Source organism: Agelaius phoeniceus, chromosome W (genome assembly GCF_051311805.1).
Source record: "Agelaius phoeniceus isolate bAgePho1 chromosome W, bAgePho1.hap1, whole genome shotgun sequence".
NCBI classification, from domain to species: domain Eukaryota; kingdom Metazoa; phylum Chordata; class Aves; order Passeriformes; family Icteridae; genus Agelaius; species Agelaius phoeniceus.
The window spans coordinates 1,651,821-1,668,644 of NC_135301.1; the positions used below are offsets into that span (position 1 = coordinate 1,651,821).

General features: G+C 48.7%; 1 protein-coding gene across 1 annotated transcript; it reads right to left on the reverse strand.

The window, feature by feature from the left end:
* Nucleotides 1–216: 216 nt before the first annotated feature.
* On the reverse strand, nt 217–12,972 carry LOC143696571 (uncharacterized). The gene is made up of 7 exons (XM_077193142.1): nt 12,907–12,972; nt 11,500–11,552; nt 9,475–9,491; nt 8,069–8,198; nt 1,468–2,222; nt 902–966; nt 217–281 (listed from the first exon to the last, which is right to left on the reverse strand). The coding sequence occupies exons 1-5, from the start codon at nt 12,970–12,972 to the stop codon at nt 1,535–1,537; spliced, it is 954 nt and encodes a 317-aa protein (XP_077049257.1). The 3' UTR covers nt 217–281; nt 902–966; nt 1,468–1,534.
* Between the last annotated feature and the right edge of the window lie 3,852 nt (nt 12,973–16,824).

A 16,824-nucleotide genomic window follows, 5' to 3' on the forward strand; every position in this document is an offset into this window, starting at 1 on the left:
ATTCTACAAGGATGATGGTTTTATTGGTGTTTAGAAGTTTGGATTTGAAATGGCCAGTTCAATGGATAAAGAGACAGTTTAAGTAGTATTAGATTATTATTATTATTATTATTATTAGCTACTGGAAGAAACAAACCATTGGTATCTATACTTAATTACTTCTATTTCCAGGAAATCATAAAGAAAAAGAACCAAACCAAAAAAAGTCACTTCCTACCTTTTGTATCTCAGGATGAAAAATGTCTCTTGGGCTCTTCTCCAGTTTCTCCAGACTCCTGGCACTGAAATGCAAATGAACGAGTGCTTTATAGGAGGGCAAGTGCACATTCCAACCCCGAACCCCCAACCGATGGCAGTTACAGCGCTTACAAAATGAATCGTTCCCAGAGCCTCTGGGAAATGGAACGGTTTGTGCAACTGCCATTTCTTCCCCAAAATACTAACTCCCAACACTTCCTAAACTGAGTTTGCATTTTAAAAACAGAAATTAGGGAGACTCAGGGTGGAGATCAGGTTGAAATTGATTTCCTTCTAAAGCACAGGGGCTCTGTTCCATCACCCTTCACTTGGGCTCCACACGGAATCACGGGGAGCATTTTAGGAGGGCTCAAGAACCAATTCTATTTCTCTCTTTTTTCTAGTTCTCTCTCTTCCTAAATAATTCAAGGCAAGTCAAATGAAAAAGGACAAGTTCAGCAGCAAATTCACACTTTTTCCCTTTGTCTGCTCAAGAACAGGCTTTAAAACCACTTCTTGCTGCCTTCAACGGTTAAGACTTGCAAAACGGTTTCGCAAGTTTGATAGGTTTATCATAAAAACCACAGAACGCAAGCTCTGAATGACAGGAAAAGGTACACAGGCAAATATCTCAGCTGATGGTGGCTTATTTGCAAACACAGACCTTAACGGAGATTGCACGGAGAATGTTTCAGTGGGACTCGAAGGGAAAAATATTTTCTGAGTACCCTGTAAACAAGAAAAGCTAGGATATATTACAGGACATACCCACGTGTTCTGCATATTCAAATAGGATTATCAATAAAAACAGTTAAGAAGGAAGAAAACCAAGGTAATTTTACTCAGCTATATTTACTGCCGATTTAGAGGGAAAAAAAAAAAAAAAAAAAAAAGTGAACCAGAAACGCCTACAGTAGAACTTTAAACCAAATGCTTGGATAAAAGCAGCTCATGGAACATGAAGTAGAAAAAAAGCGAAACCAGTATCAGACCTGCCTATTTTCTTACCATTGCACAAGAAAATCCGACAAGCGGTAGAAAGTCACTGCCTAAAACCGATCCTAGGATGTAACCGAGAACAATGGAGGCATTTGCTAATCTAAACGGAAACCTTTTCCGGACCCTAGTGTCAAATCACACGTTTTGTCTCTCAGCAGCTCGAGGCTGGAGAGCATTTCCCCTGGGGGTCGGGAGGGTAGGGGCACAAGGGGCTGAGTTTGCCGATCGCACCTGTGCCATCAGAAGGATCCTGCCCGGCGCTCCTTGCGCTCGCCATTCTCCGGGCCATCGCTGTGTTTTACTGCTCAGCGATGCCGCTCCATCCGTTTGCGTGGAAGAAAGAGCCACGAGCACTGAGGCACTCAGCAGCCGTGTCATGCCAGCGATGTCGAGCGCTCTCTGCTCGCAAGGCTGAGCCCGCCGCGGAGCCGCCTCCGCAGCCGCTCGTCCGCCCCCGCCCGCAGCAGCGGCAGCGGCCCGAGGGAGACGCTGCAGCTCGGCGGCTGCCGCGCCTCCGCCAGCCCGAGGGCAGCCGCCGCACAGTGACCGCGGCAGCGCCCGGCGCCGCTCGCCCGGGGCGGCTCCTGCAGCTCCCGGCCCGCGGCAGCAAAGCACCGCCTGGCGCTCCGCCATCGGCGGGCGGCAGCGCGCCCCGCCCGAGCTGAGCCCCCGCCACCGGGACCGCTGAGCGAGGCCGAGGCGCCGGGCGGACGCCCCTTCCGCGCCGCTCGGCTCCGTGCGGGCGGCCGGACGGAGGCTTCGCCCCTCCAGCGTCGCTGCCGCGGCTCCGTCCCGCGCGGCACAGGCGCCGGGAGCTCCCCGCGCCCAGCCCGCTCCCCCGGCGCGCGGCCGCCTCGGCCCGCCAGCCACTCCTACGGCGCGTCGGCCGTTGCGTCAGACGCCGCGCTTTACGGCCGCAGGGCCTGCCGGGAGTTGTAGTCTCGGACTGACAGCCACCGCTCCGTTCTCCGCCACCGGGAGCTGCGCTCCCGCCAGGGGATCAAACGGCTCCTTCGCTCCTGGGCGCGGAAGCACCTTAGGCAGCACCGCCCCTCCCGAATGTCCTTTCTTTTCCACTCCAACTCTTTTTTTCACTCTGTTTTTCACCCCCTTTTCCACTTTGGCTCTTTCTTTTTCACTCTCACCCTTTTCCTTTTTCATTTTTTTTCTTCCTTTCTCTTCCTCCTTTTTTTTTTTCTTCCTTTCCTGTTTCCTTTTCTTTCTTTCGCTCTTTCTTTCTGTCTTTCTCTATTTCTTTCTTTCTCTCGCTCTCTTCCTCTCTCTCTCTTTCTTTCTTTCTGTCTGTCTTTCTCTATTTCTTTCTCTCTCTCTTTCTTTCTTTCTCTCTGTCTCTCTTTCTCTCTGTCTCTCTTTCTTTCTCTCTATCTCTCTCTGTCTCTCTCTCTGTCTCTCTCTCTGTCTCTCTCTTTGTCTCTCTTTCTTTCTCTCTCTCTTTCTTTCTCTCTGTCTCTCTTTCTGTCTCTCTTTGTCTCTCTGTCTCTCTTTCTGTCTCTCTTTCCGTCTGTCTCTCTTTCTTTCTTTCTCTCTCTCTTTCTTTCTTTCTCTCTGTCTCTCTTTCTGTCTCTCTCTCTCTGTCTCTCTTTCTTTCTCTCTCTCTTTCTTTCTCTCTGTCTCTCTTTCTGTCTTTCTTTCTTTCTTTCTTTCTTTCTTTCTTTCTTTCTTTCTTTCTTTCTTTCTCTCTTTCTCTCTTTCTCTCTTTCTCTCTCTCTTTCTTTCTTTCTTTCTCTCTGTCTCTCTTTCTGTCTCTGTCTGTCTCTCTTTCTGTCTCTCTCTCTCTTTCTTTCTTTCTCTCCGTCTCTCTTTCTGTCTCTCTCTCTGTCTCTCTCTCTGTCTCTCTCTCTCTTTCTTTCTTTCTCTCTGTCTCTCTTTCTGTCTCTCTCTCTGTCTCTTTCTTTCTTTCTCTTGCTCTCTTCCTGTCTCTCTCTTTCTTTCTTTCTTTCTGTCTTTCTCTATTTCTTTCTCTCTCTCTTTCTTTCTTTCTTTCTTTCTCTCTCTCTTTCTTTCTTTCTTTCTTTCTTTCTCTCTCTCTCTCTCTTTCTTTCTTTCTTTCTTTCTTTCTTTCTTTCTTTCTTTCTTTCTTTCTTTCTTTCTTTCTTTCTTTCTTTCTCTATTTCTTTCTCTATTTCTTTCTCTCTCTCTTTCTCTTCCTGTCTCTCTCTCTCTTTCTTTCTTTCTCTCTCTATTTCTTTCTCTATTTCTTTCTCTATTTCTTTCTCTTGCTCTCTTTCTGTCTCTCTTTATTTCTTTCTCTCTCTCTTTCTTTCTTTCTTCCTTTCCTTTTTCCTTTTCTTTCTGTCTCTCTTTCTTTCTTTCTGTCTCTCTTTCTCTCTTTCTTTCTCTCTCTCTCTCTCTTTCTTTCGCTCTCTTTCTGTCTCTCTCTTTCTTTCTGTCTCTCTTTCTTTCTGTCTCTGTCTCTCTGTCTCTCTCTCTTTCTTTAATTCTTTCTCTCTTTCTTTCGCTGTATTTCTAATCTTGGCTTTCCATTCTAGCTTTAGAATAAAAAAAAGCAGCAGTAGAAACGTTCAGGCGACTGGGGAGTGCAAAAAACCCCAAAACGGCAATGATTTTAGGAAAACTATTTCCTCCATGGGAGCCTGAAATTTTCTACAGCTGCAGGTAACATAGAGCTTTTATTTCTTCTTCTATATAGATTATACTTTATACTCTATTTATACATCGCCCCCTGCCGTCTGCTTTGGCGCACTGCAGGCACAGCGCCCCCTGCCGTCTGCTTTGTCGCACTGCAGGCAGAGCGCCCCCTGCCGTCTGCTTTGTCGCACTGCAGGCAGAGCGCCCCCTGCCGTTTGCTTTGGCGCACTACAGGCACAGCGCCCCCTGCCGTCTGCATGGGCGCACTGCAGGCAGAGTGCCGCCTAATGACGTCAGCCCGTCGACACGGCGCCCCGACCAGGACACGCCCACTCGGGCGGCCGTTGCCATCTTGTACGGCACCCCGTGTCGGCCAGGGCGCCGCCAGCCTGTACGGCACAATTTTACGGCAGTCGCGCTTTACGGCACCTTTTGCGACAGTCGCGCTTTACGGCACCTTTTGCGACAGCCGCGCTTTGCGGCAGTTTTACGACAGTCGCGCTTTGCGGCACCTTTTGCGACAGTCGCGCTTTGCGGCAGTTTTACGACAGTCGCGCTTTACGGCAGCTTTTGCGACAGTCGCGCTTTACGGCACCTTTTGCGACAGCCGCGCTTTGCGGCACCTTTTGCGACAGTCGCGCTTTACGGCACCTTTTGCGACAGTCGCGCGTTACGGCACCTTTTGCGACAGCCGCGCTTTGCGGCAGTTTTACGACAGTCGCGCTTTGCGGCACCTTTTGCGACAGTCGCGCTTTACGGCACCTTTTGCGACAGCCGCGCTTTACGGCTGTTTTACGACAGTCGCTCTTTACGGCACCTTTTGCGACAGTCGCGCTTTACGGCACCTTTTGCGACAGCCGCGCTTTACGGCTGTTTTACGACAGTCGCTCTTTACGGCACCTTTTGCGACAGTCGCGCTTTACGGCACCTTTTGCGACAGTCGGGATTTACGGCTGTTTTACGACAGTCGCGCTTTACGGCATCTTTTGCGACAGTCGCGCTTTACGGCTGTTTTACGACAGTCGCTCTTTACGGCACCTTTTGCGACAGTCGCGCTTTACGTCACCTTTTGCGACAGTCGCGCTTTATGGCATTACCCTTTATGGAACTTTTATGGTACTTTACAGCACTTTACGGTTTTTATTTTGTTTTTAATCTATTTTTATTTTTTTTTAATTTTTTTTTTTACTTAATGTTTATTTTTAATTTTTCAAGCTTTTATTTTTCTAATTCTATTTTTTATTTACTTATTATTTTTCATTTTTCTATTTCTAAAGCTTTTTTTTTTTAATTTTATTTTTTATTTAATTTTAATTTTTTCTATTTCTAAAGCTTGTTTTTTTAATTTAATTCTTTAAAAGTTTTTCTATTTTTAGGGCTTTAATTTTATTTTTTAATTTTATTTTTCAATTTTTAAAACACTTATTTTATTTTTCTAGTTATATTTTTTATTTAATTTTTATTTTTAATTTTTATATTTATAAGGAATTTATTTTATTTTTTTATTTTATTTTTGATTAAATTTATATTTTTTTCTATTTTTAAAGTTTTTATTTTTTTTTTTATGTAGTGCTGCCCAGACCAACTCAAGCTGGTGATTGTGGTGGTGTTTGAGGGTCTTGCATTACGGCACTACCTTTTATGGAACTCTTACAGCACTTCACAGTTTTTATTTTGTTTTCCATTTATTTTAAATTAATTTTGTTTTTTTACTTTTATTTAATTTTTATTTTTAATTTTTCTATTTTTAAAGCATTTTTATTTTAGTTTTTAATTTTATTTTTTATTTACTTATTATTTTTAATTTTTCTATATTTAACGTTTTTATTTTTTATTTTTTAAATTTACTTACTATTTTTAATTTTTCTATTTCTAAAGATTTTTATTTTTTTTAAGTTTAAACTTTTTTATTTTTAAAGCATTTATTTTTTTATTTTTTATTTAATTTTTATTTTTAATTTTTTTATTTTTAGAGCTTTAATTTTATTTTTTAATTTTATTTTTTATTTTTCTATTTTTAAAGCTTTTATTTTATTTTTCTAATTTTATTTTTTATTTATTTTTTATTTTTAATTTTTCTATTTTTAAAGGTTTTTATTTTTTTTTTATTCAGTGCTGCCCAGACCAACTCAAGCTGGTGATTGTGGTGGTGTTTGAGGGTCTTGCATTACGGCACTACCTTTTATGGAACTCTTACAGCACTTTACAGCACTTTACAGTTTTTGTTTTGTTTTTCATTTATTTTAAATTAATTTTGTTTTTTTACTTTTATTTAATTTTTATTTTTAATTTTTCTATTTTTAAAGCATTTTATTACATTTCATTTGGTGCTGCCCAAACCTGCTGTAGTGCATTTTTATACTTTATAATACTTTGAAGTCATTTTGTTTTGTATCCCCATATTTTTCCCAAATGGTTTATCCCAAACTGTACCCCCCTCCTTCTCCCTGTGTTATCCCTCTCCCGGGATGAGATCATCCCCAAACCCCGACCCTGGCTCTCTGTCAATCACTCAGCCTCCCATCCCCTCCATCCAGAAGTTTCGGTCCAAGTCGTCCAGTGATCAGCCAGAGGCCAGGGGTCAGCCCCCCGAGCCTTGCCCCATACGCTGTCCTGTATGTCTATGCCCCAGCATCCATCCCTTAGGGTCACTTAATGGTTGGTAAAATGTTATCTACTTTGGGTTTCCACCTCCCTTTAAATGTAACCTTGGCACATCTCCCTGGGGCTTGGCAGGAGGCCCCTGAGGTGCAGGAGCTCCTTTGGGACTCCTAATAAAACCTTGGATTAACCCCTGCTAAGAGTCGGCCCTTTATCATCTACCGCTGTCTCTGGTGTCTCTTGTGCTGCACAGGGGCCCAGCCCAGGTGCCCTCAGCACCCCCGGGGCACAGAGAGTGTCTCCCTGCCAGCCCAGGTGCCCTCAGCACCTTCGGGGCACAGACAGAGAGTGTCTCCCCCCAGCCCAGGGGCCCTCAGTTCCCTCGGGGCACACACAGAGACTGTCTCGCCCCAGCCCAGGTGCCCTCAGTACCCTCGGAGCACAGACAGTGTCTCCCCCCAGCCCAGGTGCCCTCAGCACCCTCGGGGCACAGACAGTGTCTCCCCGCTCTCGGCCGTGTCAGGGTTGCCCCCCGGTGTCTGCCGACTTGGGACCGGCCGAGGGTTACTGGGAGGCTCGCACAAACCCGCTCGGCCGCTGATTGTGGCGGTGTTTGAGGGTCCCCAGGACGAGGGAAGAGACGAGAATCTTGACTCCACCTCTCAGAAGGCTGAAATATTATTTTATGATCTCTATTATATTAAAAGAAAATGAGATAGTAGAACTATACTAAAAGAGCAAGGAGACATCAGAAAGCTGGAAAGGAATGAATAATAAAAACCTGGGACTGCTCACAGCCCCGACGCAGCTGGACCATGATTGGTCATCAAGTAGACACTGCACAGGAGACCAATCCAAGATGCCCCTGTTGCTAAACCATCTCCAGCCCACACTCCACAGCCAGCAGATCGTTATTGGTTCCATTTCTGTTCTGAGGCTTCTCAGGAGAAAAATCCCAGCAAAAGCATTTTCATCAAACACGTCAGTGCCAGGTGATGGCACAGGCAGCATCGGCCGGCCGAGGTCACTGTGTCATCCCTGCCAGCCCAGGTGTCACAGCAAGGAGGAGAGAGTTCACCCTGTGCTCACCCTGCAATACAGAGCAATACAACACAACACACATATTAACACAAGATGATAACCTTTTTCTATTTTCTTTACATGTGGATTTATTGTTACAGGAAACCCAAAACAACAAAAGCACGCAAAAAACAACACTCATCTACAATTAACACCCCCTTCAGATGACACACGAAGTCACCATCCCTCTCATCACAACTGCTAAATTACACCCCAGCAATCATTGGTCCTCGGGAACGTGGTTCCCGGGAGCCTCAAAAAAATCTTCCTGCCTGACAAAAACCCCGGTCCCTGGACAGTCCGCGCCCAAACTCTGGTGATGAACGTCACCTCACAGACCGACCGGGACCGAGAAAAAAAAAACAGCCGGGGGGGGGGAAACCCAGCTGGGGATTTTTTATTCTAAATTTGAAAATGAGTTGAAAAACTTGAAAAGCAAAAGTCACACACACAAGGTTAAATCCAGTAATCCAGTCGGCATGCGCTGACACACGCAGAGACGAGCAGACGCAGACAGACACATGCTCTCACACATGCTCACACGCTCTTCCCACTTACACACTCGCTGTGGCCCTTACTCGAGACGCTGAAGAACGTGCTGCCACACATCTTCTGGCTGCGCTCCTTGACGTCAGTTGGTAGGTTCTGGGGAAATCGGTAGCCTCGGGGACCTGTGAGACGACAGGAAGCGGTCAACGAGTGGCTATCTGACAGCTAGGACTTGTCTCCACTCTGGACCAATAAGTTTTCTACCCAAAATCCCATAAAAGACAGATGAACAGTAAAGTTTTTATAACTCTTCTACCTGACTGTGACTACGTGCCCCGGCAGGGCAGCTCCAACCATAAGTGGTACAATATAAGTACACACAACAATCTAAGTCGATGCATACAGTGCAAGTGTACATAGAGGGTAGGTACATACAGTATAAGCCAGCACAGGTACACACAATATAAGCCAGGACTTGAGATAACTCGCTGGAAGATGAATTCTTGAGTCCTATACCCTTGAGAAGATGGAACCTATAGAAGTACTGCAGTCACATGAGGAGGGTGCAAGACACTCCCTCTAGCAGTCCAAGAAAATGGCATGGAAAAAAAGGCACTACCAAAGCTGGTAGTGAGAAGGAAGATGGATGAGAACATCTTGTCCGTTTGAGACATTCCTGTCTCAAAGAGTAAAAATGTAAAGATGCCAGAATAAGGGATATCCAGAAAGGAACGTGAGTAGAACATAGCCTAGATGGCACAGAATAGTGCCGATAAAGCATTGAGACGTAATAAAGGCCTATGACGTGGAAGACAACGGACACAGACACGGACAACACAGACACGGACAACATAGACACAGAGACAAGTGGCAACTGCCTGGCACTGTCCCCTTAGGCACCCGAGATGCCTAGCGCAAGATGTGCCAGAGGCTGATGATGCCAAAGGAGAGGAAGCCCTATGACGATAGCATGTGATGATGAAATGTAACTCGTTAAAAGAAGTTAGTGCCAAAGCAGTTAAGAGGATGCTCGAGAGGCTCAGCGAGCCTAGAGAAGGAAGCCGACGGCCGGGTGACCGTGGCTGTAGCTCCGGACGTGAAGGCGAGCTCCTCGGGGGAATGATCCGTGACGACGTCGGGCCGAGGAAGGCGGACAACGCAAAGTTCACGAGAATGCTGAGATGGGTCGGAACTGCCCTGCCCAGCAAAGGCTCTGGTCAGGCTGAGGAGAAACCCTCTCCCTTTTCTTCCAGAGAGCTGGTCCCACTACAGACCTCTCCGCTAAGCTGACATCAAATTGCCCTCTGTGATAGTAAAGGTTTTTCCCCTTCTCCCAACTGCTGGCCCCGACACTTATCTTTTGGAAAAGGAGCAGACAAAATCCATCCTCGGTCGGACGTGGATGGTGAAATGTGCTCCGTGTGTGCCTCGGTGCTGTTGTTTCCAACCTTTGGCTACGAGGCTCCTCAGGGTACCTAAGACAAAACAGAAAAGGTGACTATTGCCGTCAAAAACAGTAATCCCCAGGGCTCCTCCGCACCCCTGCCCCGGCCCACCTCAAATCTTGATTTGACTCCAGAGGGTGCCCAGAAGATACCTGCAAAAAGAATAGGTACACACTGAGCATGCTGCTGTGTAACACTCACCTGTGAGTCAGCCTGCCTAAACACCGACTCACCTGCCCTCCTCTGTTCCTTGGCATGCCTAGGGCAGCGACAGCACCTGCAAAGAAACAAAGCAGAAAAGCATGCTGAGACACTGTGAAAACACAACCTCCCAAATCTGACAAGGATGCCACACTGATACCTTAAGCTGCACACAGCTGGAATGGGCATGCCCGGCCAGGATAGACGGCAAGTGGACCACCTAAAATAAAAAGTGGAGATGCTAAGAGCTGCACCAGAAACTGAGACATCAGCAAAAACAACTGCTTCTGTACACTACTCAATGCTCACCTCGCCCACTCGGCCTTGACTTCCTAAAAAGAGAGCCATCATTTATGCTCTCTCTACAGAGACAAACAGTGACTGACCTGCTCGGGGGAATCCTCTCACCCGGGATGGGGGGCTCTGCCCTGGATTTCATCCTTCTGCACCTGAAAGAAAGGACAAAAATCAAAGAGCTGCAGGATAACTTAAGAGCTCCAGACATCTTGTGCCCATCTGCAAATCCCACCTAGAGTCCAACGACACCCCACATTACAAACATCAAGTCCCCGGGACTTCTCCTATTGCACCAGGCTATGCAGCAAGGCAGAGCAGCTCCAGCACAAATGTGTGCAGACACCCGTGACACAGGACAGGACAAACAACGGGGACACAACAGGAACAGAAATCTCTGGGTAAGGAAAATGACAGCGAGCACCAAGAGGATGCAAAATTAGAGGACCGAGGTGAAACTGATGGCAGGCTGATGAAGTTCAGAGAACCCTGGAGGAACAAGATGCTAACTGAATGATTTATTCCAAGAACTGCAAAGATGGATGCCCGAGAATCCTACGGTCAGAAGCCTCTACCTGTCCCCACATTCTTACAAGTCCTAATCCATCATAACAGAACCTTGCAGGGTGCAGCTGTCCATACAGCTCAGAACAAGACCTGAAAAGACATCTGACCGGATGCTTCGAAAAAGAGTTGCCATTCTGATACCTGTCTGAGCTGCCGAGTTAAAAGTTCCATGGCATCGGTGCCAGGGCAAGGAACGCTGAGAGTACAGATACTAAGACTGGTGCCAAGGTTTCTGACAGGCCCCTCAAAGGGCTATGATAAAAGACATGAGATATCCAACAACACATAATACACAAAAGACAAGTGACACAATACACACTGGGACTGCTCTGCCCCGCTCACCTCAGCACTGGGATCAAAAGTGAGATTTTGCTTTTATGGGGCCTAAGGGGCCACTTCATGAACACCCCCCCACCTCCAAAGCTACTCACCTCCAAAGCGGACTCAAATCCCCCCCTCCCAGTAATTCCCAACCCAGCACCCTGCTTTCATCCCCCCTGGGGGTCGTGGCCCTCTACTTCTCTCTCAGACATCTGGGGATGCCGGTCTCAGGTGCAAAGAAAGGCCACCTCGTCAGCTGGGAAGGTCCTGCTGGCACCGGGCTGATGTCTCTTCGACAGCTGTATTAAAGAAAACCAAACATCAATGCCTGATCGTGGCACCACATCGGCCAAAACCCCACAAGTCTGCTCCTCACCCTTCTCTTAAGAACGCTCAGCTGCTTGGGCCGCACGCTTCGGGCACACTCAGAGACCGAGGCCGTTGCCACAGGGGACGCCTGGGTTAAGAGGAGATGAGGTGATCTGGCACGGCTGAAACCTGAGTGGACCCTCGCTCCTCCCCCCTACATCCCTGACTCACCACAACTCCTGGGCAGCTGCCGGAGGCCACCTGGATGGCACCTTTAAATAGAAAAGTTCAGGGTTTCATCACCAAGTCCTGTAATACATCCACAGGCTTCACATTTGCAGGAAACCCGGAGCATCGGCTGGCTGGTGACGGGGGCTTGGCATACTCCGAGTGGATTGCCTAAAGTGCACAAACGAGAACGGAAGCTTAGAGCTGCACCAGAAATTGAGACCTGAGCAATAACAACTACTTCTCTCCACTGCTCACCTTGACTGCTGGTATCCACATTTACTTCCTAAAAAGAAAGACAAAGAACAGTGCTGTAACAGAGTCACCATATACACTTCTGCTGCAGAGACAAACGGTGCCTCACCTGCACGGGGGAAACCCCTCACTCGGGATGGGGCCCTCTGGCACACATTTAATCCATCTGAATCTGAAAAAAAAGTTAGGACAAAACTCAAACTGTTGCAGGATAACTTAGGAGCTCCAGACGTCTGGTGTCCATCTACAAATCCCATCTAGAGTCCCACTACACCCCACATTACAAACTCCCAGGGACTTCTCCTACTGCACCAGGCTATGTGGCAGGGCAGAGCAGCTCCGGCACAAATGTGTGTGCTGACACCCGTGACACGGGACAGGATGTGACAGACAGGGGGGACACAACAGGAACAGAAAGCTCCTGGCAAGGAAAGTGGCTGCAAGGACTCAGAGAATGCAAAAGGAGATGACCAAGATGAGACAGATGGCAAACTGATGAGGCTCAGAGAACCCTAGAGGAAGATGCTGGCTGAATGATTTATTCCAAGAACTGCAAAGATGGATACCCAGGAATCCTACGGTCAGAATCCTCTCCCTAACCTCGCATTCTTACAAAGCCTAATCCGTCATAACGGAGCACTGAGGAGCACGGCTGTCCGTGCAGCTCAGAACAAGACCTGAAAAGCCACCTGACTGGATGCTTCCAAAGAGAGATGCAATTCTGATGCCTGTCGGAGCTCCTGAGTCAAAGGTTCCATGGCCTGGGCACCAGGCTGAGGAACACTGAGATCACAGATTCTAAGAATGGCGCCAAGGTTTCTGACAGGCCCTTCACAGGGCTAAGATAAGAGACATGAGATACCCAAACATCACATAATACACAAAAGACAAGGGACACGATACACACCGGGACTGCTCTGCCCTGCGCACCTCAGCACTGTGATCAAAAGTGAGACTTTCCTTTTACGTGGCCTAAGGGGCCACATCTTGGCTACCCTCATCTCCAGAGACAACTCAATCCCCTCCCCCCCAGGAGCCCCAACCCAGCACCCTGCTTTCATCCCCTCTGTGGGTCGTAGCCCTTGACTTATCTCTTGGACATATGGAAATCCCAGTCCATGTCAGGTGCGAAGGAAGGCCGCCTTGTCAGCTGGGAAGGTCCTGCTGGCACCGGGCCGTTGTCTCTTAGACAGCTATATCAAAGGAAACCAAACATCAATGCCTGATCCTGGCACCACATTGGCCAAAACCCCACAAGTCTGCTACTCACCCTTCTCCTAAGAAGGCCCGGCTCTTCGGGTCGCACGCTCCGGCCGCGCTCGGAGGCCGACGCCATCGTCGTGGGGTGCGCCTGGGTTAAGTGGACAGGAGGTGACGTGGCATTGCTGAAACCTGAGTGGACACTCGCTCCTCCCCCCTACATCCCTGACTCACCACAACTCCTCGGCGGTTCCTGACGGCTGCCCGGAACGCGGGGCTCGCGAGAGCGGCAAACCCGGTCTGGCGGCCCGTTGGGGATGGGAGCTTGGCATGCTCCGAGCAGATGGCCTAAGGCACAAAAATGAGAATGGAGACTTAGACTTGCCCCAGGAATTGAGACCTCAGCAACAAGAAAGGCTACTGCTCACCTTACCCTCTTGAACTTGACTGCTGAGATCCTGCTATACTTGCTAAAAATAAAGACAAAGAACAGCGCTGTAACAGGGTCACACTTGACACATCCCCTGCACAGACAAATGGTGACTGACCCGCTATGGGGAACCCCCTCACCCGGGATGGGGTGCTCTGCCATGGATGCAATGCATCTGCACCTGCAAGAGAGTTAGAACATATGTCAAACACCTGCAGGATGACTCAAAAGCTGCAAACACCTTATATCAATCTAGGAACAGCATCTAGAGTCCAAGTACACCCCACATGAAAAATTTCAACTCCCCAGGGCTTGTCCTATTACAAAAGGCTATGCAGCAGGGCAGAGCAGCTCCGGCACAAATATGTGCAGACACCCGTGACACAGGACAGACAGGACACAACAAACAATGGGCACACAACACAGACAGAAATCTCTTGGCAAAAAGGATTACTGCGAGCAAAGAGAGCATGCCACATGAGATGACTGAGGTGAGACTGATGGCAAGCTGATGTGGCTCAGAAAACACTGATGGAAGAAGATGCTAACTGAATGATTTATTCCAAGAACTGCAAAGATGGATGCCCGAGAATCAGACCGGTCAGAAGCCTCTACCGGTCCTCACATTCTTTCAAGTCCTAATCTGCCATAATGGATCCTGGCAGGGCATAGCTGTCCATACAGCTCAGAACAAGACCTGAAAGGACATCTGACTGGATGCTTCCAAAGAGAGATGCAATTCTGATACATGTCTGAGCTCCCCAGGCAAAGGTTGTAAGGCATGGGTGCCAGGCCAAGAAATGCAGAGATCACAGACGATAAGAACAATGCCAAGGTTTCTGACAGGACCCTGAAAAGGCTAAGGTAAGAGACATGAGATACCCAAACAACACATAATGCACAATAGACAAGGGACACAATACACACCGGGACCGCTCTGCCCAGCGCACCTCAGCACTGGGATCAAAAGTGAGATTTTGCTTTTATGGGGCCTAAGGGGCCACTTCATGGACACCCCCCCACCTCCAAAGGGGACTCAAAAACCCGTCGCAGTATTTCCCAAACCAGCACCCTGCTTACATCCCCCCTGGGGGTCGTAGCCCTCTACTTCTCTCTCAGACATCTGGGGATGCCGGTCTCAGGTGCAAAGAAAGGCCACCTCGTCAGCCGGGAAGGTCCTGCTGGCACCGGGCTGGTGTCTCTTCGACAGCTGTATTAAAGAAAACCAAACATCAATGCCTGATCGTGGCACCACATCGGCCAAAACCCCACAAGTCTGCTCCTCACCCTTCTCTTAAGAACGCTCAGCTGCTTGGGCCGCACGCTTCGGGCACACTCAGAGACCGAGGCCGTTGCCACAGGGGACGCCTGGGTTCAGAGGAGATGAGGTGATTTGGCACGGCTGAAACCTGAGTGGACCCTCGCTCCTCCCCCCTACATCCCTGACTCACCACAACTCCTGGGCAGCTGCCGAAGGCCACCCGGATGGCACCTTTAAATAGAAAAGTTTAGGGTTTCATCACCAAGTCCTGTAATACATCCACAGGCTTCACATTTGCAGGAAACCCGGAGCATCGGCTGGCTGGTGACGGGGGCTTGGCATACTCCGAGTGGATTGCCTAAAGTACACAAACGAGAATGGAAGCTTAGAGCTGCACCAGAAATTGAGACCTGAGCAATAACAACTACTTCTCTCCACTGCTCACCTTGACTGCTGGTATCCACATTTACTTCCTAAAAAGAAAGACAAAGAACAGTGCTGTAACAGAGTCACCATATACACTTCTGCTGCAGAGACAAACGGTGCCTCACCTGCACGGGGGAAACCCCTCACTCGGGATGGGGCCCTCTGGCACACATTTAATCCATCTGAATCTGAAAAAAAAGGACAAAACTCAAACTGTTGCAGGATAATTTAAGAGCTCCAGACGTCTGGTGTCCATCTACAAATCCCATCTAGAGTCCCACTACACCCCACATTACAAACTCCCAGGGACTTCTCCTACTGCACCAGGCTATGCGGCAGGGCAGAGCAGCTCCGGCACAAATGTGTGTGCTGACACCCGTGACACGAGACAGGACGTGACAGACAGGGGGGACACAACAGGAACAGAAAGCTCCTGGCAAGGAAAGTGGCTGCAAGGACTCAGAGAATGCAAAAGGAGATGACCGAGGTGAGACTGATGGCAAACTGATGAGGCTCAGAGAACCCTGGAGGAAGATGCTGGCTGAAAGATTTATTCCAAGAACTGCAAAGATGGACACCCAGGAATCCTACGGTCAGAATCCTCTCCCTAACCTCGCATTCTTACAAAGCCTAATCCGTCATAACGGAGCACTGAGGAGCACGGCTGTCCGTGCAGCTCAGAACAAGACCTGACAAGCCACCTGACTGGATGCTTCCAAAGAGAGATGCAATTCTGATGCCTGTCTGAGCTCCCGAGTCAAAAGGTCAATGGCCTGGGTACCAGGCCAAGGAATGCAGAGATTACAGATGCTAACAATGATGCCAGGGTTTCTGCTAGGCTCCTCAAAGGCCTAAGGTAAAGGACATGACACATCCAACCACACAGAACACACAATAGACAAATGACACAGTACACACCGGCACTGCTCTGCCCTGCGCACCTCAGCACTGTGATCAAAAGTGAGACTTTGCTTTTATTTCCCCCCCAGGCCTAAGGGGCCGCTTCGTGCACACCCCCGTCTCCAAAGTGGACTCAAAAACCCCTCCCGGTGGGTCCCTGCCCTGCGCCCTGGTTTCATCCCCTCTGTGGGTCGTGGCCCTCTACTTATCTCTCAGGCATCTGGGGATGCCGGTCTGTGTCAGGTGCAAAGGAAGGCTGCCTCGACAGCTGGGAAGGTCCTGCTGGCACTCTTGTTCAACAACTTCCTGTTGTTTCTTCATCTGCTCCAATAAAGTAAACAAAATATCAATGCATAACCTCAGCAGCACATTGGCCAAAACCCAACAATTCTGCCACTCACTCTTTTCCCAAGAATGCCCGGCTCCTGGGGCCGCACGCTTCAGCCGCACTCGGAGGCTGACGCCATCGTCGTGGGGCACGCCTGGGCTAAGAGGAGACGAGGTGATGTGGCGCTGCTGAAACCTGAGCGGAGCCTCGCTCCTCCTCCCTACTTCCCTGACTCACCGCAACTCCTCGGCCATTGCTGAAGGCTACCCTGGTGACACCTTTAAACAGAAAAGGCAGAGGCTTCATCGCCGAGTCCCGGGATTCTTCCCCAGGGCTCGGGAGAGCGGCAAACCCGGCGCGTCGGCCGGTTGGTGACTGGGGCTTGGCCTACTCCGAGTGGATTGCCTGAAGCGCAGAAACAGGAACGGATGCTTAGAGCTGCACCGCAAAGTGAGACTGGAGCAATAACAACTAACTGCTTCTGTACGCTACTCAATGCTCACCTTGCCCATCTCACCTTGCCTGCTGATGTCCAGCTTCCTAAAAAGAAAAAGAACAGAGCTGTAACAGAGTCACACTTGACACTCCCCCTGCAGAGACAAACGGTGACTGACCTGCTCGGGGGAACCTCCTCACTCGGGAT

Excerpts from the sequence above, each read along its gene's own strand:
- LOC143696571 (XM_077193142.1), bottom strand. The coding sequence starts at position 12,972 with ATGGCGTCGGCCTCCGAGCGCGGCCGGAGCGTGCGACCCGAAGAGCCG. Across the intron at positions 11,553-12,906 it reads CGGGCCTTCTTAGGAGAAGG|GCAATCCACTCGGAGTATGC; the intron begins GTGAGTAGCAGA and ends TGTGCACTTTAG. Across the intron at positions 2,223-8,068 it reads TGTGTAAGTGGGAAGAGCGT|CGCAGCTCCCGGTGGCGGAG; the intron begins GTGAGCATGTGT and ends CCCTGGCGGGAG.